At 40.7% G+C, this 24,658-nt stretch overlaps 2 protein-coding genes across 6 annotated transcripts in view; both read right to left on the reverse strand.

Moving 5' to 3' along the window:
• Positions 1 to 55: 55 nt before the first annotated feature.
• si:ch211-106k21.5 (leucine-rich repeat-containing protein 26) lies at positions 56 to 9,091 on the reverse strand. 4 transcript variants are annotated; one of them, XM_041054612.1, is made up of 4 exons: positions 8,865 to 9,091; positions 5,899 to 5,940; positions 3,882 to 4,064; positions 56 to 3,801 (listed from the first exon to the last, which is right to left on the reverse strand). In XM_041054612.1, the coding sequence occupies exon 4, from the start codon at positions 3,797 to 3,799 to the stop codon at positions 2,570 to 2,572; it is 1,230 nt and encodes a 409-aa protein (XP_040910546.1). In that variant the 5' UTR covers positions 3,800 to 3,801; positions 3,882 to 4,064; positions 5,899 to 5,940; positions 8,865 to 9,091; the 3' UTR covers positions 56 to 2,569. The 4 variants fall into 4 exon arrangements, with proteins under 4 accessions (XP_040910546.1, XP_040910545.1, XP_040910547.1 ...); XM_041054611.1 differs by lacking the exon at positions 5,899 to 5,940; XM_041054613.1 differs by lacking the exons at positions 5,899 to 5,940; positions 8,865 to 9,091 and adding an exon at positions 4,810 to 5,171.
• A 630-nt stretch (positions 9,092 to 9,721) lies between these two features.
• The window catches only part of LOC121192739 (zinc finger protein GLIS1), a 39,470-nt gene continuing 24,533 nt past the window's right edge, over positions 9,722 to 24,658 (reverse strand). For both annotated transcript variants that reach the window (XM_041054598.1, XM_041054597.1), the window contains 6 exons: positions 20,509 to 20,622; positions 18,768 to 18,894; positions 17,210 to 17,366; positions 11,999 to 12,132; positions 11,794 to 11,892; positions 9,722 to 11,187 (listed from right to left, as the gene is read on the reverse strand). In XM_041054598.1, coding sequence (XP_040910532.1) covers positions 11,045 to 11,187; positions 11,794 to 11,892; positions 11,999 to 12,132; positions 17,210 to 17,366; positions 18,768 to 18,894; positions 20,509 to 20,622 — 774 coding nt within the window. In that variant the 3' untranslated portion in view covers positions 9,722 to 11,044. The remainder of the gene's footprint in view (positions 11,188 to 11,793; positions 11,893 to 11,998; positions 12,133 to 17,209; positions 17,367 to 18,767; positions 18,895 to 20,508; positions 20,623 to 24,658) is intronic.

Genomic DNA, 24,658 nt, shown 5'->3' on the forward strand with positions numbered 1-24,658 from the left:
TGTGTTGTGTTGTATTATTAATCATCATTATCATACAGAAATCTTGAGGCAGAAATCTTGAAAAAAGCATTTATTTTTCTCTCAACAATATTCAGGTGTTGCATAACAAAAAACAATCAAGATAGTGCATCTGCCAATATAAACATGAAGATGAAAATCAGTGCTTTAATTGTATGTCATACCAGTATTACCCATTTTATTTTTACAAAGAAGAATTATTCATACTACTATGTATATGTGTTTGATATAATATACAATTATGCCTAATTTCACTTTTACAATCAGGACTGTAGCCCAGATTTTAGAAATACTGAGGTCATGGATCCTCTCACCACTCTCAGAAAATGTTGTATTTTGTTTATTTCATTTATCCACTTACGCCTGCTCTAAATTTTATTTTCCAACAACAAGATTTAAAGGTCAAGGTCCTTTTCATAGTGTCAGGAACACAGTTCTTATAAATGGTGAAGCTGTTATTCATTTATTATTTTGTTGGCCTAGAAGTAGTCAAATTGAAATAAACAGATTTTATCATATCTGAAAAACTAATTAAAGCAATTTAATGTTCCCTGCTGACTTGTTTGCATGCAAGAGATGGCTACATACTTGTATGCCCTATCTCACATTGCTAAGGAAATTGATAAAAAAAAAAAAAAAAAAGAAAATCCTGGATCTGCCCCTTTGACTGGATCCACTCCAGAATTTAATGGGTTTTTCCCTGGCCTATGCCCCATCCCTCCACCAAGTTTGGTGCAAATCGGTTCTGAACTTTTTTTGCATAATCCAGCTGAAAAATAACTAACAAACTAACCTGTTCACAAACAGGTGAAAAGAGAAAATCTAGAACGTGATCTCAGTGTCTTTAGCTAAAGATACTGTGTAAAAAATTATACTAAAAATAACAAAATGCAACATTCACTCATTAGTCAGTTTGTCTTTTGACCTTAGGGCTTTTGGCATTTGGAGTGCAGTAAACCTTACAGTGTTGATAAATAAAGCTTTTATGGAAAATATGTGAAACCCCCTGTGGAAAATACACCTCTGTTTTTTAAATTCCAGGAAGCTCCACACCCTCCGCTACACCCTCGCTCACTCTGCCTCACTGAACACAAACCAATTAGCTTTCAAAGACAACAAGTGTGAGAGTGGGACGCCCGTCTGTTTTCCACATCTTAGATAACAATCAAATGTCTGCGTCCCGCTCCTTCATGATGACCCTGATGTTGAGCTTTGTCTTCTGTGTAGGTCTCCTCTCCAGTGTCATTGCGTTGTAGCGCCACTGCACAGAAACGTTCTGCATCTCAGTTTACTGAACAGGCCCTGCGGAGATTTTTATCTTAAACCAGCATTCGCCAGCATTTACATGTGACCGTCTTGACATTTTCCAACCTTTTTCGTTTGTGACGCAAAGCATGATCAAACATCTGTCCTTTTATCCTTGCTTAACAATGACTTATATAAATTTAGACTTCTCACCTAAGCTTTAAATTCCACATTTCATATTCAATTAACTGCAGGCACTGCGATGGGATTAGTCACACTGTTCAGCACCTATATTTCTGGTTGTGCAACTTAAGGTGAGGGAGTATGATCCCTAACAACTTGTATAAAAAAAGTGGAATGCATATAACAGCCAGACGTGGGTGAGGTAAAGAAAAGCTTGCTTGACCTTAAACAAATAAGCACATGAACTAAATATATGTCCTGTTCTTTGTTAATGAAAACAACATTAAGTGTACATTTGTATGGAGTGCAGCATTAAACAGAATAAACGACACTTAGCAAATTGCAGTTTTCTTTTTCCAGAGAGAAAAAAGTGGGCCTCCCTTTCAAACGGTCACTGCGTTCCTCAGGTCCCACAGGAAAAGCTCCGGATTAAATCACTTCCTCTTACATTGTGATACTACAGTGGTCAAACCACACTGTCTCTGTGTCTATAGATAACTGGCTTTTTCTGAAACACACACACATCCACAGACACACACATACACACACACACAAAGTCCCCACTGGTTTTCCATCATTCTTTGACCTGTATAACTGTGAAAAACTTGCTGAATTATTCTATGTGGTATCACAGAGCCTCTAGCACCGCCTATTTAACGAGGAACGCACAGGTAAACTTCAAATGTGACCGAGCCTTAAACCTCCCTAGTGTGTCATTTATTGAGGTTTAGACTTAGGACAGTGCCAAGCTAGTTGTTTCCCCCGATTCAATTCATAATGCTAAGGTAGGCAACGTAAAGGCCTTAAAAACTTAGCATTTATCTCTGTAACATTAAATGTTACGACTACTCAAGCAATAAAGTAAAAAATAAACAAATGTGGTTATTTTGTAAGATTTCAACAGTCAAAAACTCATTTAAACCAGTGAGAAGAGCACAGACATAAACACAGATTCAGAAATCTCTCATGTAAAAAAAACAAACTTGTGTGTTTGTGTGAGACCTCATCACTCATAGTTTCTCATAGGGCTTTTAACACACAAACATGTGAGTGGTGCTGATTTTCTCTCAGCAAGAAAGCAAATAAACTTCCCAAAATGTCGAACTGTTCCTTTTAGACGGTGTCATGCAAGGTCAACATTCTCATACTCTCCGTGGTCCGAGTCCTCCAGCTCGATACCTGGAACCAGGCTGTAGTATTCAGTGGACTGGGTCAGGTAAGCCTTCTCCCTGTTGGCTGAGTCTTTCATCACCTCCGTCACACTAACTGTGTCCAGCTCCGTCTTGCTGGCCCCGTCGGGATCCTGGGAGCCCTGCCTCCCCTCTGTGGAGCTGGAACAGTGTGAAGAGTCTCTGGGAAGAGACTCCACTGAGCCCAGTTTGATCTCCACTTCTTCATAGATGTCTCTGGTGCTGCCCAGGAGGGTTGATGCCGGGCGTAGCAGCAACTGGTTCTTCAGGATCCCCTCACTGCCACAGTTTACAGCTTTATGCTGCTCAGCAGCTATAGGTGGTTGCTTGCCGCGATGTTTCTGGCCGTTGCAGCCAGAGCTGGAGGCTCTCTTCTTTGAGGGGCTGAAAACAGGCGCTTCTTTCTTCTTCCTCTTCCTCCCGCAGCACCAGCAGAGCACCAAAGCTGCAAGGATGAGGAGGGGGAGTACGATGAAGAGCGCCGTGAGGCCAGCAGGTCGGCACACGTCACTGAGCCTCACCGACCACACGGTCCTGCTGGCCAGATGCCTGGGAGAGAAGCAGGTGAGGTTCCCCACCAGATGCTGCAGATTGGTGGTCCGGTTAGTCTTCTTGCCTTCCTCCAGTGCTTCCAGTAACAAACAGGAACAGTCCCACGGGTTCCCCTCCAGTTCCAGCCTTTGCAGACTCGGCTTCAGCAGCACAGAGCCTGGGAGGAAGCGTAGCTGGTTTCCCTGAAGATATAGCTTCTGGAGGCTGTCAGAGTCCTGGAGGAAACCCTCAGGAAGCTCCTGAAGCAGGTTCCCTCTCAGATCCACCTCCATCAGGCTGGGCTGGCTGGCTAGAAACTCCCTTGGCAACGCTGTTAGTCTATTATGACCTAAGTAAACCTTCTGCAGTGTAGAGGCCTCTTTGCCACTCATATCAACAGAGCTGATATTACAGTTGGAAAGATCCAGTGTCTCTATGTTTGTCTCATTGGTAAACAAAGACCAGCGCACATGGCTGAAAGCAGAACCAGAGTAGTTTAGGCAACAGATGCCAGCAGGAACCTCAGAGGGAAACTGGGACAAAATGGTGGCTGCTGGACACACACATCCAGCCACAAGTCCCGTCTTCACCAGCAATGTGAAAACCATCAGCAGACTCCACTGGAAAACCATGTCTGAAACAGAAAATACAGTAAGGTAAAACTCAGAAAAAAGAAAAGTTAGTTTATCATGTAATAACCTCTCTCAGCCCTACCTCCCTCCTAGTCTCTCTCTCTCTCTCTCTCAGTGCTGGAGGTGATCAGCTTTATGTAGGCTCACACAGATGTAAATATGCTTGTAAACCTAGCAGCTTCTCTGAGGACTCCTGGTTGCTGTGAGGATCATAGGAGTTGGCATGGTGACACAGGTCACTGGGGATCAGGAGTCCAGTGTTTGGCTGTGGGAGAAGAAAAAGATGCCACTATGACTTTCGTGAGAAGGCTGTGCTGTTAATTGGTAGATGGGAATAATAAAAACATTACCCGAGGGCAGAGCTAGAGCCCAGTTCAACAAGAAGGTTAATCGAGGTAATTAGATAACCAACTAAAATCTAGACTAATGTCCCAGGTTTTCCTCAAGACACTCAAAGCCACAAATTAGCCACAAAGCTAATTTTCATGTGCAGCGCCTGGACATTTAAAAAATACAAGCAACAAACACACAAGCCAAAAAAAGCAGACAACATCAAAGGTCATATGTCGAGCAGAAAACAGCATAAATGACCGTGTAGAGGCTCAAGACGGTCCCCAAAATAACATAAAATTGTTTAATTTCACTGTCATTTCATGTAGTAAAAATTACCCCTCTATGACTATTTTAGTCTCAGGTTTCATTTCTAATTGGGAAACCGTGACATGACAGCATTTGGGAAACCCTTCTCTCTGAGACTAATTGCCGGTCACTTCCTAAGACTCCTATGTACTTGGTGACGCTGCCCGAACATAAAAGCATGTGTGGTCGACATAAACAAGGCCTGTCTTTTCCAAATGACTTAGACGTGAAGCAGGCAGGAGGAGACAGAGAGAGAGGGAGAGGGAGTGTGTTTGGTCGACTTCATCAGCGGCCACAATAGAGCTGAAAGCTGCTTCACAGCTAAGAGGCAGGAATGTGCTAACTACCCAACAACAGGGTCAATTCTTTACCAGTGGAGGGTTTAAGAGGACTGCGGTTGTCAGCTGGAGTCTGTTTGTGACCATCCAGATCCAAAAAACAGCCTCACTTCACCTGCTGGTGATGAAACAGAGCACTTTACAGCAGCAGCAGTGGGGATGAACTGACTTCAGGCACAGACTGGCTGCAAGAAATCATTTTCATTTTCATTTCATCACCAACAAGAAACAGCTCAAGTGGAAACCATTACCACCAAAGAAATAAAGCCAAAGATCCACTGGTTTCAGCTTTAGAAATGTGAATATTTGGTGGTTTTCTTGGTTGCTTATGATAGGAAACTGAATATCTTTGGGTTTTGGTGAAAACAAGACATTTAAATCTGTCAGCTTTGGCTCTGAGATATTGTGACTGTCATTTTTCACTATTTAAACATATCATAGAGCAAATGATTAATCAATTAATGAAGAAAATAATCAGCACATTAATCGATAATGAAAACAATCATTCGTTGCAGCTGTTGACACAACATAAATGGAAATACCCGAGGAGGTTTGGAAATCCAGTGTACTTTTTTTCAGAAAAACTCCCAAACAGAAATCCAAATTATGTGGATCAGTACCAGCGAACCACACCCACATACTGCATTTTAGTACTGGCCAGATGTATTCAACCTGTCTGGAAGAAAATGGGACGTAGAATGTAAAAGATATTGGGTTTGGGTATTGATGCTTGGTTTCGCTCTGTATTGTGGACACACACCTAAGAGTTTATGGACTATGGACCTCTTCACAGGCACAATCCATAGAAAACAAATCCTTTGACTATGTAAAGATAATGGTTAAAAATGCTTGCAGGAAAAAGACTGTTTAATGTTCTTTTTTTCTGTGTGATAAACTGTTCCTATGTTTATCTGACAACTTCATCCTAAGCCTTCTGCTCTTTGGCACACTGGCACTTTCAGCTTAATGCTAACAGCAGCATATTTCAGTCTGGACCAGACTAGAAAAGCTATTTTTTTTATGTGGGTAGTGTCATCTCATTATAAAGTATCTGGGCTGAGCGAGACTAAGCAGAGACACATAACTGTTACCGTTTGACAAAAAACCAAACAATAAACGTACCTTTATGGAAGAAGTTCATCAAATTCATCCTCTTTAAGAGTCCTAAACAAATAAATAAACAAAAAGACTAGCCACTGATCTTCAGACTTGACTTAAAATATCAGCAACAAACAAATACAGGAAGTGTGTCAAAGGAAAGAAATGCTCTACCACCAGCTGACTGTTTTGTCTCTTGTAGAGATGTTTGATATGTTAGAGTGTCTGACAGGAGGATGAGGTATTGAAGGAATGAAGGAGGCCGTTCATCTTACGCATACTTATCTATATTGCTAAGAGACAATGTACTAAATCATAATTTGTGCATTTGCTGCTCAAACTGTTATAACATGCAGTTATTCTTCCTATACCTAGTAGTGTTTCATAAGGTAGGGTCTTTCCTGGCTCAACAGCATTTTGTTTGGAATAAACCTGGATGGCTGGCAGGGGCAGTGACAGCCACCACAGAAATCTGATGCCAAAGTCCTGTGAAGTGACGACAACCACGGAACAATGATCCTGTAGATCGGAACGCAAAGTTACTGATAACAGCTTTTCATCTCCATCATCTGTTACAGGGTGATGGATCTCAGCGAGTGAAGATAAAACCAATCATCATGACATTTAAAACCTCCAAGCACTGCTGAGGAGTTGAAATCTGTGGGCGTGTTTCAAGTTTCCTCACCTCCTTAGCTTCGGTTAAATGTCCATTAGTGGGTGGTTAAAGATGACAGTTTGAATTCAAAGAAGGAAAACCACCTTCAGAGATCATGTGACACCACCAGGGTTAAAACAAAGGGGACAGAGCTGAGCATTATAGTATAATGCCTTTTAATAGGATTTAATACTATAAGTACATGTTTTCATAGTAGTATGAGGTTTCCAACTTACATCAAACCTGGTCTGGCATTTCTGTACAACAATATTTTGTTAATTATTGGCCGACACACACAATATCAAAATATCTGCAATACGCTACTATCAGACAATTCATTGATCAGGATCTAGTTGATATCATAGAGTACTGGTTGTTTTGGTGAACGTGTTCGCAAGCAGCTTACATCCACAGCTAAACATCCAGTAGATACGGAGCAACACTGGCATTTATTTCCAGTCATCTCAAGTTTGTGTCTATTTGATGAATTTAAGTCCAATATTCACTTTCTTTTAGCTGTTTTTGTTCTCAACAGACTTAAAGGGAGGGAAATGTCGCACTCTTTAGGAGCTAAATGCTCCAGTATGTTCACCAGCTCATCTCTAACTGTGTCTCTTTATAGACTTTTTCTACGGACACCAGCTTCCTGCTGCTGGAAATAATACAAAGAAAGCAGTGATGGTGAAGCGACACATTAAAGCTGCAGGTCTGAAAACCAAAACAATGACCCGAAAGACACTAAAGTGCAGAGTCAGGTGATAAAGCTTTAAATTTCAAATATATGTATTTGGTTGATTTCAACTAACTATCACCAAATACTTCAAACAAGATTAATAGAGCTGGATATGTGATCAAAATCTGGAATAAAACGTAAAACATCATTGTCTAATTTAAGATAAGGAAGATAAGAGTTAGTGTGTGTTTTTCCTCTTTATTAATTTCAAACTTAGAATTTATCACGCTATCTGACTTTATCACTCTAGTTATTTATAATATGCAGCTTTAACGCTAACATTATTTGCATGCTGCTCTGCAATGTTAAAAACCCTTGTTCTAACTGATAGCGATCAGCAGATGATATATTCAAAGTTCTTTCAATCTGGACGGGAACAGGAAAAGTAGTGGGGTCTGTGTCGCTGCATATGGGGAATAATTTGCCTAGATTTGGATGCTTTGGTCCAAATGTTCTCACATCAGTATGAACAAAGTTTGGACGAAGTAAGACATTTGTATGAGCTCCTAATTCCATGCATTCACCAGTTAAGATAACTTAAAGCCTGAAGACTCAAACTCCCATATCAGTCTGATAACAGAGACAGTCTAAAGGTTTGAGTGGTCTCTCATCCAAACACATTTTAGTATCTGAGGAGGAGATCTGCCTTGTTTGAGGCAAGCATTCACTCTAAACGTTGACAGATGAGTTGATCTTTGGATTTTGAAATGACAAACAAGAGGCACAGGTTGACCTTCACAGAGCTTCTGGGTTAAGACTTAGGCGAGTGAAGGCCTTTCATCCAAAGAGGATTTTCTTGGACTGTGTCCTCTCAGGGCGTGTGTGTGCCCAGCGAAAGGAGTGAGGTTTAAATCTGGAGAACATGGATGATCTCACTCTCTAGCAATGTGAGTTGCTACATCCTCCCTGGCTGCAGAGCTTCCTCTGAAATAACGGTCTCCATTCTCCTTTCATACAGCTTTCCATCACAAAACATCTGTATGTTAAAGCAGGCCTGCAGCTACAGCACCACTGAGGACACACAGGGCATGTCCTCGCTGTATTTTCTGGGCATTTGGGGGTTTTAGTGTCCAACCACGTAAAGTGTGGTGTTTTAAAGTCTGATTCTCTGTTATTTTTAATTAATATAATTAAAATGTACCAGTTCAAGGTAAGGTAAGGAAAATAAAATAAAAATAATTCAGAATTCAGTATTTTTCCAGTGTGGAGAGGTTGTTTAAACAGCATGTAGGGAAATCAGCTGTACACAACATAATCAAACAGTTCACTGAATCTAATATGTAGAAAAACCCAAATAATGTAAGAGTTTTATGTAATTTTTGGTGTCTGGTCAGCATTTTCTGATGGGGGTGGGGTTACATTGGAGGTCTTGAACCCATGACCTTAATGTCTGGCTACAGGCCTGCACAAAAACAAGTTAAAACCCACCATAAATGCCGTTCTTATTGTAAATATACCAAAAAGTAGACAGTGAACAACAAAAACAAAGGTTTTTTGTGTAAAAAGTACATATAAAACGCATGAAAACACACCTGCTCGAGATGTGAACAAACAGTGCAGAGGCCAACGCTTAAAATAAAGCTTAAAAATGTGTTTTCTTACCCATGACTGCCAGTTCTGCCCTGAAACCCTGATTCGGGATCCAAACATCACCCACAGCGTCTCTCTCCTCTGTGCATCCCATCAACTGGCCTGGCTGAAACACTCGCCCGGCGGATCTGAGGGTGTGTCTCCGCCCGAGCGGAATGTGGAAATACAGCCTCCAGCCGGTGTTTCTGCGTGCGCATGTGTGCGTGTGTCCGTGGGAGGCTGTAAACAGTGCTTATTCATTCACGGTGCACAGTAAAAGTGTTTCACCTGCACCAGGAGCTGTCAGATTTGATCCACTCTGCGCTCAATGCAAAGTTGAATCACAGCGCCGTGGTGGCAGAGCGCCCTCTGGTGGCTGAAATTACTGTGTGAGCAAAACACTCTCAAAAGAGTGTAGATTCTCACTCATCCGGGTCATGGTTATCCATGAAGAGCTGAATCCAGGACAAGGTGGAGTAAACATATTGTAACTGTTAAGAAATAATCTTTTAAATCTCTTAAAGCGCAGAAAGAGCAAAGACCTTCAGTTTATGGTAATTTGAACCTATTTTGAGCCGTAATGACTTGAACAGTTCCTCTACTGTACAATTAAGTGTTTTAAACATATGACCAATAGGTGGCAGTATTAAACAGCACTAGATAAACCCAAGACCCTACACGTGGATTTACATGTTTTCCAACATTACAAGTTGAAACTATTAGTTAAACAACCAAACAATTCATTGACAGCGAATTTTTTGGGCTCGTGAAAATTAACAATCAACTGATTAATCAAGAAAAATGGAGATTAATCAATCTCAAAACAAAAGGAGCTGGCTGCCCTCAGCAAATGAACAAAAACATGTACAAACAATTTTTTTTTATTCAGATATAAAAGACAGATGCATTTTTATACAGTCTATACACTGTTCAGTGACAATAATAAGAAATCTCTGACTTGCTACAAAATCAGTGTAAACATTTTCTGGTTGGTCATTTTCCTAAAGTCTCTGTGACGAGACAGAAAAGAGTGCAGAGAACTTATTGTAAACAATGCACACCTCCCTCAATGAATATAACACTGATAGAAACTGTACAACAAACACATAAAGGCACTGTGCTGAAGCAACAAGAGACAATATAAAAAAAGGAGAATGATTATGCTTGTGACTTGATTGTTGTTAGATTACACGTATTAAAACTTATCTGTTGGCACCTCTCACCTCCCTGTGACAGAGGAACGCTTTAGAGTAACTACGTTTTAGTGCTGGTTTTGTTTTCCAGTCCCAGGAGTCATCCACACTGATCCACTCGGTTCCACAGGCTGTATATGTTGTATATGCAGTATATACACTCATGCAGACACTTGGGGGCAGCCGTGCTACAGTTTACTGTACACTCCACTCCTCTGCAGTTTCCTCCTGTGCAGCTCCACTCCAGGTAAATGTAAATAAACCAGCAGGCTTGTTACCTCTGGACAGAGCCAGACTCTCTGTTTCCCCTGTTTTTCAGACTTTCTGCTAAGCTAAGCTAACCTGCTGCTGGCTGTAGCTTCATATTTACCATACAAGTTTCAGAGTGGGATCAATCTCTCTCATCTAACTCTCAGAGAAAGCTTGAAGGAGCATATTTCCCAAAATGATAAATTCCTAAATTCCTTTAGGGGCTTGTACCACTAAATGCAGCTTAGGGATTTCTTATACATTACACATACTAACATTATGGTTCCTAACATTGCTGTTTAAACATTTCCTGGTGGCAGAGCTGCCGAGGAGGCAGAGTAAACCTCACTGGTTGAGTCTAACATCAGTGGCAGAGCCAGAGAGCCAGCTACCTGACTTTCCAAAAGATTAAACTAACAAATGAAGCGTATAGCTCGTTCTATCCAGATCACAAATACCGTGGTCATCTCTGAATAAAAAAGTCACTGCTATTTACATCTTTAATTTGACCAGATTTCCTTTTTGGCCGTTTATGTTTATCACTTTGCCCCCAGCTCTGCCTCTCGTAAATTTTTGGACTTTTCTTTGTACTGTTAAAACTTCAGCTGGAGTATTTTTCACATCTGTCAAGAACAAGACCAATGCTGACAACTGCAGCTTTTGGTTTGCAGCGTATCGTGGATGTGATTGTCCATCACACATCATTCATGCTACATGCTGTCCTTGGGAAAACAAAGTGATTCTGATTTTGTGTCTGGTTCTGGGCCGTCATCATGAGTCCAGGTAGATGGAGTAGATCTGATTGAGGCAGCGGTCGACGCCACCTGCCTGGAAGAGGAAGCTGTCGTCTGGGCAGGGAGACATGGAGTAACCGCCCCCTGCCTGACCCTGCAGGTCCTGCAACAAGTCGAACCCTGAGAAAAGCAAAATGGAAAATTACTGTTGCCAGTTATTGCCAGTTAACCAGCTTACTTTGTTATTTTTTGTTTTTTTGTTGAAGACACAGTTAGACACACAGTACAACTCAGAGAACATGAACACCAAATACTCCTACAGCAAAACAAGCAGATAAAAGAGAAATCCTGCAACAAACCAGACCTTCACAGTATGTTAACAGGCCAATAGCAACAAAAACAAAGGACAGTCCATTTAGTCCGTCCAGCTTGCTTGCCATTTTCAAGGACTGGGCTGTGCTAGAAAAGAACTGGCTCGTATGTCTTCAGAAATGAATCCTCCATGTCGTGTTGTTTGAATCACGAGTGTTTATTGTTGCTCTTAACACCTCCACTTGAAGACACTGGTAAAAAGCTTGAAACCATATAAAATGTTGTTTGAATACAGGGATGATGGAGATCATTTTCTGGATTCATGGTGTTGCTCGGTTGTAAACAAGAAAAGTGAATAGGTTTTGGAAAAAATGCAAAAATTATCAAGACACAGCGCCCCCTAGTGACAACGTGTGAGAGGTGTGGTGGGAGTGGGGTCTGACTGTCCAACAAGCACTTTAACTGCTGTTTTACCTGTGGAGTGGGAGGTGGAGGGGTTTGTGAAGTAACTGGCGGGTTCAAAGCCTCCATCGTTGACTGGTTGAACCACTTTTCCCTCTCCATACAGACAGCCTTGGAGAACCACAGAGGAAATGATGGTGATTGCTGAGAACAACACTAAAAACCAGGCCGTATGTGTGACATGAGGATGCGATGACGTTGCTGATGCTGACAGTACCTTGCTGCTGTGAGAACACTTGCGGTTGGTGGCTGTAGGTTTTCTGGAAGCCCTGCAGCCGGACGTCAACCCGGTCTGATGAAGAGCTCACAGGGCTGACGTCAGCGGTCAGGAACAACGATGTCGGTCTGTTCCTGTTGGCAACACAATACCAGGACGCTGAATTACTCTGTACCCCAACATTAACATTTATGTGTAAATCCCCAAAATGTTGAAATAGTAGTTTAAATATAACTTAAGACCAACGAGACAAACATTAAAACTGACAGATTTGGTGGTTTAACTCTCAAAGTAACGGTCTTTTGCTGTATGACTGATACGTGACTGACTTAGCCCAGTTACATTTTTATCATAATGACTCTGTGTTTGTACTTTCTGCCAGTTGACTTGAACTTCTCCTCTGTCACGTAGAGATGTACATCAGTGATTTTTGGGCTTCACTGGCTTCACCACAACATTTCAAGAAGCCAAGTCAAGAACTCTTACAGTAAATTGATGTTGATGTCGTAACCAAATCATAGTCATCAACAAATTTTAAATGATATACAATATTATCACACAAGCAGCCTTGGACTACAGTTTTGTGTAATTTATTTAATCTTGGTTTCATTCATTTAAATATAGATAATTACTTTTAATGTTAATAATAACTTTGTTTATACATCACTTTTAAAAACAGTTACAAAGGGCTTTGTGTGATTTTCAACAGGATTACAACATTAAGAACTAGAAATTGGGCAATAAAATTAAACTAAAATAAAAGAAAACACAATTGAGTAAGATACCCAAATATAAGATAAGAACAGTTTAAACAGCAATAGCACAAAGAAAGAAAGAAAGAAAGAAAGAAACAAACAAACAAACAAACAAACAAAAACAAACAAACAGAGCTCTACCAATTAAAGAAAAGCATCAAGTCAATCTTAAGGTAGGTAGGACGCTGTCCAGGTAAAGTTGCTTAAAACTTGGTTTCACTAAACTTAAACTCAAATCCCTGATCAAATCAAACCCAGACCAAGTGTTTTTCAGTACGTTTAGGCAGATAACCACAAAATCATCTACAGACAGTACAGTTTATATACGTAAACGTTTCCACATCGAGGGGGGGTAATGTAGGCGGGCTGTGTGCGGAGCTGTATCCATCCCTACGCTGCAAGAATGTGCTGACTGTGCACAAACACTCTGACTCAACATGGAAACGAATGAGTCACTGGAGCCAAGTCGACAAGAAGAAAGAGAGGCGGTCAAATCTCTCTCCAAGGAGATATGCAGCTGAAAACCCCCAGTATGGTATTTGAACCCCCCCACCCCCTTCCTTCAAAGAGCTCACTCTCAGCATTTCATGTGGCTCAAGAACTCTCCTGGATGATGTACTGTAGCATATTGGTCCCCAGAGAACCGAATGGCCCTGGTTTCTGCTGGAGAGGTTTTAGTGGGCTTCATAAACAAGCCAGGCCTTGTCAGAGATACTGATGGCTGCTGGCCCAAGCGCCTTCTATATACGCATGTGACCAGCTATAAAAAAAAAAAGGAAAATGTTTGGAGATTTCTTTACATATCTATCATTTGTCATCCCCAGGTCTCTTTATTACCCATTTCCCATGTCAAATGCTATTACATTTAATTTAACAGTCTGTGATTTCAGTGGAGAAACACAATAAAAGCCAAAATTAATCAGAAGGACTTTTTGAAACCCAAACTGATATAAGTTACAGATGGCTGTGGCTTCCCAAGGTAATAAAATCCAGGCTTTGTATAGGATTATGTAAACAAAGTGGGCTTTGATATAGTATGACTGTTGAGATGAATGTGCCGCGATGACTACGAGCCCCAAGAATCCAACACTTCTCTGGATTCCCCTCCGTGGCCCCTGAACTAGCAGTGCTGACCTTAACTATAAACAACCGTCTGTTCCATGGCTTACATTCTTTCAACGCTGCAACAACATAGCTGAGATGTCTGAGTCGTGCCGTGCGTGGCCCTGCTGGGTTGATCTGTCGTTTTGTGGCCGGTGTGCCCAAACTTCTCAGATGCATGAGCTTAACAGAGAGCCCACGCCTGAGGGAGCGGCTGTCAGCAAAACCTCAGGAAACTGTTTCTCTGATCATATTTTACCAGCTAAACCCCCTCATCACTCACTTTTTTTTTCTTTCTAACTACAGCCAGCTGCCCTCCTTGTATTTGGAATGAGAGGAATCCTGCTTGCAGAATTTAAGATCTTATGTTTATACGTACTTTATACTGTAGGCAACCCTGCCTTAATCCATGGCTGCTTTTTAATAGCAGCACACTTGGGCTGGATCAGAGGAGGGGATGAGTAGGTTTACCAAAGGTGCCAGCTTGTGCACGCAAAGCTTATCTGTTTTCAGTTTTGGCAGAGGAAACGCTGAGTATTTCTGTAATATAGATTTACAGGATCACAGAGAATCATGGTGAATGTATGTAATACAAATGGAGACTTAATGTGATCTAGGGTGCTACCAATCAGGCACTTAGAGAAACTAGACACACTTATTGCATGTTAAAGCTGGAGTGTTCAAAACATGTGTGGACAAACATTTCAGATAAACCATTTCAGTTAAATCAGATATTTTGACACTCAGAGCTTCTGCAAAGTAAACTCCTCTTTCCTGAATGTCTCTTTCCTTCAGATTGTATAATAGGTTTTCTGTGAGAGTCATCCCGGTTAGTGTGCCTGTATCTGATGGACCACGCCGCGCCAAAAAGCCGATCCAGCTCTTCACTGCTCTCCCTCGACCACAAAACACACAAACACTGCACATCACAAACACTCGCTGATGGACAAGCCTCGGCACAGGCCTCTGAATCCCTCAAGTATTAAATAATTAAAAGAAGTCAAAATGGCTCGTCTCAGCCAGAATAAACACGCGCCTGGCTATGAGGTCAGAGCTTGATGCCGGCTGTGCTGTGAAGCAAAGATAATTTACTTTCACGTGTTTAACGTCTCGCTAAGTCATTTGGGGGAAAAACAAGTGCTTGTCTGGTATTGGCTTTGGCAGGCCGTCGTGTACTGCGGGCACCAGTGGGATTCTATGACATCCTCAGTCTCTGTAAAGAGACGTCAATGGACAGATTGTGCATAGCTTCATGGAAGCTCTGGCTGCAGGCTTTGGGGCGATGGAGGCCGCATTAAGGCAAGTACAGTTAAATGTCTTGAAATGTCCGCACACACACACACAAACTCCTGCCTGAACATCAAATTAAAGGACTTTTGATTTACTAAAATTTGGTTTTATATGGTGAACTCAAAACTTTAAGTAAGTTAGTTTTAGCCCAAAACTATTGCATCATTTCTTCTATGACCTAAAGGGCATTTTGAAACAAACGCACTGAAATACTGTTCAGATTTAGGCAAAATATGTGCATTTGTAATTAACAACTAGAAGGACTTTGAATTGACTTTGATTAGTTTCAACCTTTTAACATGATCTGAACTTTAAAAGCAGCCTGTTGGAACCAGATTTAACCCAAACACCAAAAAAACTTTTTCAAGGTCTTTCTGAGCGCTGAGCAGCGCAGACACACAGTGTTACATTAAATAACAATATCTTAGCACAAGGGTCACTCACTGGAAAATTTCCCAAACTTTCAGGTGCATCTCATCAGTGGATGAATATGACGAAATGCAGCTGAAAGTTCTGTAAATTTTCCAAGTAGCGGACCTTGTGCGAAGAATTTCACCTCAACTTCTCGATTTGAGAAGATTACATGTTAATGTTCAAAGAACTGTCTGAACACTGGACCTTGTGCTAAGAGTTTTTGGTCTGCCTCCGGGTTCATCCTTTTGTAAGTTTGAATTTGTGTGTTGAGAGAAAAAAAAAACACCCATCTTAACACCTCTGCCAAGACCTAAAGCCCATTTGAAAACAACCCGTGGAAATACTGGACAATTTCACAAGAAAATATGTGCATTATATGTGAAGATTTTATATCATTTATTAAACCACAAAAATGTTATTTTGGCCCTTATCAACTTCCTTTTATTGGATCGACTGCCTTTGTTGTTACTGTTCTACCAGTAAAAGTTAGTTTACAGGCAAATCTTCAATGACCAATGATTTGAGGCCATATTGTCCAGAAACTGCTGCCCTGGAGGCTTTCAGCTGTATCTTTTTAGTCTCACTTCTACTTTTATACTTGGCAGACAAAATTTGTCTCAGTTTACAGTACACATAAGTTCTGCGGCCTCCAACTACCCAATCAGTGCAACCACAAAGCCATAACTCCATCTCTGGTGATAATGTCTCTGGGTTATTCAAGAATGCATAAGCTCACATCACTCTCCCTCTTTCTGGGCATGTGATTTCCAGGCAAGAGAGGCGAAGCAAAGTCACTGCGAAGTCTTTAGAGTCACGTCAGACCAGGGTTTTGATGTTGTCCACGCATTTGAGGGTTTGACATAGCACAGGGAGAGACTGCTCAGAAGTGTTGAGCAGTTTAAAAGTGCTTTAATATATGCCAGAGTCGTCTGATTAATACGTTGAAGAATCATAAAAAGGTAACACAGTTCGGAGAGAGTGCCTGAAAATGCACTGCTTTAAGAAATGGATTTCACATGCCGAGGGGAGCAGAAAACTGTAGTCAGTTTTCACTATTTTTATCTTTAGTAGAAAATTGCTCTGAATGAAACCTGCCAAATGCAATCGAAACCCCATTCAGCCCCATTGTATTGGGTTGGCAGCAGAAGTCTCAGCAGCAGATAACTCCAAACCTTGCCAGACACCACCAGGGGTAAGTGGGAAAATGTGTTTTTTGTTTTTTTGTGTTGTTTTTTTTTTTAATATGTGGATGAACTGACCGTTTAAGTTCCCCACTGGGTACATCATTAAGTGTCATTAAAGTACTCTGCTTTCCAAGAAATAAAAGCAATGTAGTTTTAAAATACATGACAGTGAGAAAATAAAAATATATGCTTTTTGACATTTATTGTTTAATGGCTGCATCTCATGATTTGAAAAGTAATTTTTCTTGATGGTGACTTCACTCTGCTAAGCTCTAAACCAGTGCAGAACCCTGGGACATAAATTCAAAATGGGAAAGATTATTACTGCCCATGAGCAAGGCACGGAACATCTAACAGCTGGTTGTAAAAAGAAAAAAAGAAAATGCTGAAGAAGCTCATATGTGAACAATGAATAAGTCAATAATGTACTTTCTGGATGCAACACTTTGCTTTGATCTTACACTCACCCCTCTCTCATGCTCCCCGGGCTTGTTAACGAAGATATTGGACTGTTGGCGTCAAAGTTTCCTTCTAAGCCTTGATACCTGGAGCAGGTGTCTGCTGATGGAGGGAGAAACTCTGAATTCCCCCTGTTGTGGACGGTGCTGCTGTTTGAGTAAACACCTGAAACAGAGACGTGGATGTCCAAGGATTAGTTCACTCAAATAATCCTTTGTTATGAGCGTGCGCCACCACATCTATGCTTCAAAGGTAGCTATGAAAAGCTGGCAGGTTGCTCCTGTGTGGAGATTTGTGCAGCTACAGTTAGCTTAGATTTACAGCAGCAACAATGGAATCCAACAGTGACGCAGTTTCAGGAAAAACATATCAGAATGTGCATAGAAACTTACGAAACTGCTGCATATTCCACTTCTCCAAGTCTGTCGTAATGCTCTGTTTGTTCCAAACACTCATATTTATGTCCAAATATGACCAGATACTGAGCTACAGACTGAGCTACAGACTGTCAGAGTACATTTACTCAAGTACTGAACTTGAGTATTTGCAAATACTCTGAACCTGAAAATGGACAAAGGAGAAATTTGTAATCCTGCGAGAGGGGCTTGGGAAGCCTCTCAGAATATTTTCTTTATATTTTCTAGTTAAAACTGGTCACCACAGAAATCCACTGTAACAGTTCAGATCAAGCAGACTACAGTTGACTTTCTCTGCGAAACAGCTGCAAACATTTCATGATGAGCCTTTAAGCCTATAGGTGGTGAGTGTCTGACACTAAAAACAGTATTTATTTTACATATTTTTGGTGGTGCATTCATTTAAAGCTGTAGCACATTTAAATTTCTCGCCATCAGCACGGCTTTCAACACAGAGCTTTGAGTTTGAGTTTAAGGCCAGCTTACGATGATAGAATATGTCAACATACATCCAACTTACATGAAGTAATAAAGTAATGTACATACACAGGTATATACATAAGGTTTCAGGCTCTAACATTTGGCCATTTCTGATAAGGACAAAGTCCTCCTGGGACATTTTCAAAATTAAACACTGACATGCTTGTTTCACCCTGGATAAACATAGCTTGTAGTGTGCTGTTTGAGGCTTTTCCCTCAAAGTCTTCTGGGTAAAACTGCAAGTAGTCTGAAGTAATAGACATGGACAGCTCTCCTGGACACTCTCTCCTCTCTTTTGCCAACTGAGCCTCAATGTACCTGACAGCTTCTTGATCCCGGTTCAGCCATTGAAAGGGAAAGAAAAAGAGCTTGGCTGGAAAACCGGTTTGGAGAAGCTGAAGGACGGGCAGGGAGAGGGCCAACTTGCCCACAGTCAGTGCCCGGTAATTGGACAAGGTAAACACTGGCATGATGAGCTATCATCGAAGGAATGGGAGAGGAGGGAGAGGAAAAGGAGCAAATGAGGCCATGGGAGAAAATTAAAGAGACAGCTTAACAGCCCAGGTGTTTGGGCAATTACCCTTTTCTTTGTCTCTGAGGTTTTCCAGAGAAGTGTTGGGGGCTAAACACAGACTTCTACTGCTTCTGCTACCATTTCATGTGTGCGCACCTGTGAAGTCATCTAAGCTCGGTAAAGGTGAACTGTTTCCTTGGTGGGAAGAGGCCGAGCTGTGGAGATGCTGCCTCGCCAGACAATCGCTCAGAATGTCCGATTCCAGCACGGTGTGCACTTGAACCTGTCAATCAGACAAAATACAGATGCTCATATGGACACAGCGGATGAGAAAGGCATAATATGGTACATGTAGTGTGTCACATTTCAGCGCTGGAGCATGTGCGTTTGCCTGCCTGCATGTAGGGATGAAAATAATTAAGTCAAAGCTGTAGCTTAGTTGTCTTCCAATTGTTTTTTTTTTCTTTGCTGTTGGGCAATACAACTTCCATGAGGTAAATTTCGAAAGCATTCACTTCTCTTTTGATTACATACAGTAGATCAATTGAGAACACAGTGATTTTTCTGCAGGCGGTTTTCTACTGTTCATTTTTCACAGAAATGATGCTGGAACCAGATGCCTGGTTCTTGTTTTGTCTTGTGAGCCAGCTTCTTTAAGTACAAAATCCAGAAATCTTGTTAGGCAACCTTATTCCAAAATGTTCTAACAAAGTTACGGCAAGACAATTTACTTTATTATCCAGCGTTAACGACGCGTCCCCCAGGACTTTCCAAAACAATTTATCGACAGCTCCAGGACTCAGAAGAAGCTCGCGAAGGACACCCAGGAACCACAAAAGAGGAATGAATAATCGGCTAAAAATGTTTGCTGAAACCAGCGATTATGAAGATACAAACTTCAATAGCTGTGACACATCAGCTCACAGAAATGTATAACCGTAAGGAGTTTATGAAGGGCATGTTTAATATTTCAAAGCCCTTTTTAGCCCCACACGATTTACTGCAGCAAAGGGCGTGTTAGCCATGTCACAACTTACAAGCACACGTGGTTCTATTTAAACCAAACAAGGCATGGGAATACACACAAAGCCCCAGTGTCACTCATGGTCCATAGAAAACAAACAAGGCCCAGATAATGCTGAACAATAGGCTCCCTATTCTGACTTCCAGGGAGTGTGTGTAATACTTTGTTTTGTTGTATTTCATCCGCCTGAATCACAAACATGCTTACTTTCTCCTCCTGCTGCTGCTCTCTCTTTCTCTATGAAGAGAAGGAGTTGCTCATGGAGAGACCGTGTGTTACCCATAACCACTGACCTCTGAGAAATCCCTTTTCTACTATAACTGGTTTTTGAACTTCATATAAAATTCAAGAAATTCTCAAACTTAACCTGTTACTTAACCCTAATTATTGGAAAAAGTCTTTTTGGTTTCTGATAGCACAACAACTTAATCACCACTTAATAAAGAAATTTGCCCAGTATATCATAACATAGTTCATGGAACGTCCTGGTGGCCTGGGGGTTGAAGTTGCTGACCATGTTCGCAAAACGTCCCAGGTTTGAATCCAGCTGTGTACCTACATACCACTGTGCCCTGTCCAATAAAAGCTTAATACATTGCCCAAAGTTGCTTTAAAAAAAAGAAAGAAAATAGTTTAAAAAAAAAAAAAAAAAAGAAAAGCTATATTTTATTCAAGGCCACTTCTTCCAAACCCCACTACTGTTTGCTGCTGCTCAACCACATCTAATCTAATTTAGCTTAACATAATCTAGTTTTAGAGACACGGGGACGTTTTATTAAAGATGTGCGTCTCTAATGCTGGTGGTCACACAAGTAATCTTATTCTGCACTCAGCTAAATGTCCAGTGTGTAAAAACATAACTGCTGCTGGTACCTTGACCTCCCTCTCCTGAAGGCCTTTGGCTGAATGAGCTTTGACGTGCTTCCGCAGCGAGCTGGGGTCCGTGTAGCGTTTGGTGCAGCCCGCGATCTGACAGGCGTACGGCTTCTGTGAATGAACCACAACAAGAAGAGGTGAGAGAAAACAGAGACAAAGGAAATGAAAATAAAATGCAAATAAACTGCGGTGCTCGATTCCCATTTCCCATCCCCTGTTATATATATCATTAGCTTGTGAAGTTTATTGTGTTGTTTTGTGATGTGAGACTTTTCCAGTAATATCTCATCCGGTGTTTAAAGCAACTACACTCCAGGTACTAGTCAGGTGCACAGGGGAGAGGGGACTTTCACACTCTGAAAGATGTCTCATAATTCTCTTTATTTCTATTTATTGTCCTACATGGCTGAGTACAGACACAGACATTTTGGTGCAAAAGCCTCCTTCCCTGTAATATCTCTTCCACCAGCCTTGTCTACTTTAGTACTTATATTTGTGATTTACTGCGTTTCCCATTTCGCCGTCGACACTGAGGGAATGAGACCAAAACCTGACATTTACTGTTAGCGCTTAAAATCGCGGAAGCATTTTCTGCTATCAAGTTTCATTTGAGCTGCTGGAAAACAAGCGTGACAAGGACAAAACAAGCCATAGAACAACAAAAAATAAACCCAGGAACACACAAAACATCGACAGCATTTTTTAAGGAGTGTTTAAAGGTTTTAGGATTATGGTTGATAAAGTGGTACAGGCTGATCCCTCTCCTCTATAATGTTCAATATATTTTTCATATACTTCATGAGGTTTACTTTATTTCCATTAAAAAAAACACTAATACAATTTCAGGACTTTGCATATCGGGTTTTTATGTGTCATAACATCAAAACACATGCTGAAGTTAATACAGTCACACTGGATGATGTCAAACATAAAATATAATTGTGTTTACAAATAATAGTACAAGTGTGGGTGAGTCACATCCAGATGGGTTACAGGTGTAATGCTGCGTACAGTAGTCTTGTGTATTCCGAGCAGAAACATTCAGGATAAATATTGTAAATCTGGCCATTGAGCGTGACAACTGCACTAACAGTGGGAGGATGGACATGTAGATCGTGTCAACATTTTACATAACGTGATCCTCAACTGACTATGGAGTATATTTACCTTTCGTCTGCAGGCTTAAAGGGAGGAAGAGAGAGAAGAGTTAGGAGGAACAGCTCAGAGTACAGACGCACTTTCTCCCGTTCAGCCATAAATCAGTGCATTCATGAGGTAAACTGTGAATCAGCAACCAATCAGAGCACAGCAAGAGTTTCCCAGTCAAAGACAGCACATATTTTGATGTTTGGAGACTGCACAGCATCTTTGTTGTTTAAATTTCTCCTCACCTGTAAAACTGTGCTTGGAGTAGAATATATCAGAACATACATATGGATGTTTTAACACCATTAAAGACAAAAAGCAGTAACAGACAAAGCTGTTTTTTGTTACTGAGGTTGCGTTGCTTGTATTTCACAATTTTATCAAAGCTGTGAGTTTAGATGAGTTAACGAGCCCATTTCCATGAATCTAATTCCTCACAGACTTTTTTCCCCTTTTCATTACTCAGCGTTCAACCAGGTGGAGTGAATTAAGTTTTCATGAAAACACATGTACAGTATTTAGTTGAGTCTTGTAAGTTTAAGTATCTAGATGTGAACATCGCAAGCAAAAGATAAGGGTAACAGGAATGCAACAGGTTTAAAGATCATAATTTCCAAAATATTTTAGGACTAATTATCAAGAATCAATTAATCTATTGTTCATTAAACTAATGGCTCTAACATTAAAAGACTTGGTAGGTCAGACTTAGGTCAGAAAGAAACTTAACATAGGTGGTGTTTTGTTCAGAGGGTATTTGCAATAAGCAGTGCCATCAGCCCACACCTTTTCAGACTTGCTGCTTTGTCTTCCACTGTGCTGTTTTGTTGGACATTTTTCTGTTGTCTCTCTTTTTTTTTCCATCCCAAATTGTTTGTGTAATTCTTTACAGACCAAAACAAATTCACACATTTCAGACGTGCAATTACTCTGACATAGATCTTGCATCAAAGCATGTACTCCTCAACAGTGCCTAACTTTACACGCTGGCAAAAATTGGGCAATATCTTATTCTTTCGAAACTATTTCTGAACAATATTCCCTGGGAGACCAGCTCAGGGCTCCCTCAGTCTGAACAGATAAACTCTGAATGAAGCGCGGAACTTTACGCTGGATGTGGATGAGTTCAGGAGAGTCAAGGATCGAGCCACCATCATTTTGGTCAAGTAATCTTTACCTAACAAACCATTATTGTCTTGTACGCACATGTGAAATGCAAACAAATCTACAGAAACTGGTGTAAGGTGGACACGACTGTATGAGACTGACCTCATTTTATAAACAAATCTCCTTTAACACACTATTATTCATAACATTAGTAACACAATACAAGTTATTTTGTCAAACTGAAATAACTTGCATTGACACCGGACTTTTCCTGGCTGGTTGTTATACTATATGAGCAATTATTTACATTCAGACAATCTCCCACAGGGCCTCTGTGATGGCGCCAGATGTGTCTGATTCTTGATTTGTGACGCAACTCCGAAGCCGCTATTAGCCAGCGTGAAACCACAAAAAGGAGAAAATAGCTTTCTCCTCTCGTTGTAATAACACTGCAGCACAACGTACAGCTCCATCTCATCCGTGTAATAAGAGATCTGATTTGTTGGATTACTGCTAAATCCTCATCGCTTGTCAGCAGGAGTAAAAATAACTCTGGTTTATAGAATAAATCCACAGCAGGTATGCAGTTTCACAATCCTAAAGAATGTTCAGACTGTATATCAGGCACATATACGGAAAGAAGAGGAAATAGGGGAGCAGTGGTACTTTAAATAAAAATGATTTTATCCGTGTTAAGAGGATTGCACATTCCCCTTATTACTTTACAAACAGTGTCTATCATAAAGAAATATTTTGAACAATGAAGGGTAGTCTTGTGTATTTAAAGCCTAGAGGAGATTGAGGTTTTGAGCTCTACAGCTCTTTTCAGACATGGAGTAGTTAGCGTGGCTGGTTTAATCTATGTGTTAAAATGATGGCACCTAAACACTGTAGATAAGTACAGAATTTACTTTACTTAAATGGTTTCCATTTTCTGCTTCTTTCTACTTCTACTCTTTTTACTACATTTCATATGGAAATATTGTACTTCTTACTCCACTGCATTTATCTCACAGATATAATAACCAGTTACTTCATAAAATAAGATTTTGCTTTAATAAAATGTACACAAGCATATAGAATACCATACACTGTCAAACATTAAACCAGTGGTTTCCAATCTTTTTGGATCCCTAAGTCGGGAAAACACAGAACTAAACTGCAAAACTGTACATAAAGTAGTTAAAACTGGCTCCACCTCGAGCAGCTGCGACAGTAAAAGGCTACTTACACACTGATGCATCAGTATTAACTGATCAGCATTATCTAATGACAACACATATACATTATTACCAGACTGACAGACTGGGGCACTTTCTTGAGAGCAAGTACTTTTATTTTTGATACTTCACACAAGTGAAGGATCTGATTACTTCTTCGAGCACTGACTATAGGATCATGTACTTATGCGTTAACGTGTAAACACCATTTAAATGTTGTAGTTTGTCCAGGTGGAGAAAATCCTGATTGACAAAGTAAATGGTAACTAAAGCTGTCAGATAAATGTAGTGGAGTAAAAAGTACACTATTACTCTTGTAATGTAGTGAAGCAGAAGTAGAAAGTAGCATAACACAGAAATACTCAAGCAAAGTACAAGTGCCAAAAGAAATTGTACTAAAGTACAGTACTTGAGTAAATGTACTTTCCGCCACTGGACATGAACGTACCTTCACGGAAAGAGCGACAATCCTGGCACGATATTTGGCACCTGGTGCACAAGAGGGAGCAGTGGAGAGTTAAAAAGTTTGGATTTCGAGGAAGAAGCCTGTTTTCTGTTCTCTCACAGGCTGCATCAGTGGTGGATTTCATAACTGATTTTGCAGCCGAAGACTTAATTTACGACCACAGTGAGCGCGAGGGGAAGCTCGCCCCTGCTTCTCTGAATTCCCTGATGGA

Source organism: Toxotes jaculatrix, chromosome 14 (genome assembly GCF_017976425.1).
Source record: "Toxotes jaculatrix isolate fToxJac2 chromosome 14, fToxJac2.pri, whole genome shotgun sequence".
Lineage (NCBI taxonomy): Eukaryota > Metazoa > Chordata > Actinopteri > Toxotidae > Toxotes > Toxotes jaculatrix.